General features: G+C 40.1%; 1 protein-coding gene across 1 annotated transcript in view; it reads right to left on the bottom strand.

Annotated features, from left to right (window-relative positions):
• The window catches only part of Pifo (primary cilia formation), a 15,153-nt gene extending 13,878 nt beyond the window's left edge, over positions 1 to 1,275 (bottom strand). Inside the window, exon 1 of the mRNA XM_028755673.1 lies at positions 1,060 to 1,275. Coding sequence (XP_028611506.1) covers positions 1,060 to 1,234 — 175 coding nt within the window. The 5' untranslated portion in view covers positions 1,235 to 1,275. The remainder of the gene's footprint in view (positions 1 to 1,059) is intronic.
• Positions 1,276 to 1,961: the final 686 nt, after the last annotated feature.

Here is a 1,961-nt window from a genome sequence, read left to right on the forward strand (position 1 = left end):
CCCTCTCTCTCTTTTGGCAAGGACTATCTATGTATCCCTGGCTGTCCTGGAACTCATTATGTAGAACAAGTTGGCTTCAAATTCAGAAATCTTCCTGCCTCTGCCTCCTGAGTGCTGGAATTAAAAGCATGTACTGCTATACCTGGCATTAATTTTCTTAACACTGTTTTTGGTGTCCACTTGTAAATCTGCTCTAACACTCATTTGAGATTAAAATTTGAACTTTTTAATCCCAATTTTGTTATAAAATATATGGTGCACGAATCCAATATCTTCTAAAGTAGTTAAGGCTGAGAATCTACTCACTGCTATACATGACATAGTATTAGAATTCAGTTTTCTTTTTAAAATTAAGATTAGGGCATTATATATCAGCCTATGAAATTTTGTGGTGCATAGTGTGTTATGGACAGATTTAATAATAGAATGAGAAAAGCGAACATCATAAAATGATTTGTCACCCAAAGCAGGCCTTAGATCTGAACAAAATTGGGGAACCTCTATTTTGAGGAGTAAGAATGCTGCTATAGGATAGTTGTCGAGAGGAAATGGATGGTGGAGAGGAAGCCAACTTCCTAAATCCTCCCTTTTAGACTTTCTTAAATGTCACACTCAGTCATTCAATAGTAACAGGTAGACATGGGCTCTTGTCCTGGTTTGGGTTTCCTAGCTTCACGATCTTGTGGGAGCTACTGAAAATCCTAGACCCTGGTGTATCTATAAAGGACCGTGGCAATAATTATGTCTTTCCTCTGAGGGCTGCCGTGAGACTGTAGGGTATCTCCATAGGGGCAGTTCATGCATGTAGACTGAGTGTAAACTTGCTAATGCACAGGTGGAAATGTACCTACCACTTCTGTGCCCAGGGTACTAGCCAACTCCAAGGGCACTTTTGTTCTAATTTTTCTTATTGGAGGAATTCTCTTTGCCAAGTCTTTTGGTACAGCATTCCTCCTGTTATCCTCATATGAGCTCCATCCTGCCTCTTTACAATTTATTTCTTCCAGGAAGGGGTGGTTTTCTTTTCATATATGTACCAGAGTCCGAGAGTTTCATTACCATGAGTGATGTCCCAAAGGGCATGGTGATCATTCCGTCGCAGGTATTCATTCTCTTTGATCTTGTTAAGTTGTTCTAGCTTAGACTTTTCAGATGCCTCAATAGATTTGAATAGTAACTGTATTGCATGGCAACTTTCAGGAGGCCTGAGTTCCTCCTCGTTTTCTGTCTCCATGAACCACTACTTTCTTGACAGGCTTTAAGCAAGAAAATGAAGGGTGTTCCCCAAGACTAGCTGCTAAGCAACAGCCCTGCTCTAGAAGCTCTCCTTTAAGTCATTGTGACATGGTTTTTTGCAAAGCAGCACTGTGGCATAAAGGCAGCTAGAAAGCCTGATTTGAGTAGCAACTCTGTCAATGACCAACAATAGGATACTGGGCTGGATCTCTTAAGCTTTGGTATAACTTAATGTGCCTTGTTCATTTCTACCACAGGAGATTGTCTTTTCCATAACTGTGCCCGAGAAACTCTTCTCAGCTAAGAAAATTATTGGCTGTCTTTGGCTTTGGTTAAGATCTTCTCATTGTCTAAGACAGGATAAATCAAAGTATTGTCCTTCATTAGGCATCTTTTAACAAGCTTTTGTCTACTTCATTTTCCCTTTTTATTTATTGTTCAACACTGCAGAAGCAATATATCATTATCCTCTTATAAAAGGAAATTAGCCTTTCTCACCACTGTGCCTTTCACACTTAGAGTGGTATTTGTCATGTAGTAATAGAAAGTGCTTGGAGTTTATGGTGACTGATAATAAATTGGGGTGTGTGTGTCCTTCATCAGTCACTTGTGCTACCATCTCTCATGAGATTCCTGTGCTTGGTGTCAAGGATGTAGTGAGATTGTAGGGAAGAGTCCAAGCTTTGGTTGGCTGGCCCTGGATATGGCTTTATAAGGAACCAAGC

This window comes from Grammomys surdaster, unplaced genomic scaffold (genome assembly GCF_004785775.1).
Source record: "Grammomys surdaster isolate TR1022 unplaced genomic scaffold, NIH_TR_1.0 126071, whole genome shotgun sequence".
Lineage (NCBI taxonomy): Eukaryota > Metazoa > Chordata > Mammalia > Rodentia > Muridae > Grammomys > Grammomys surdaster.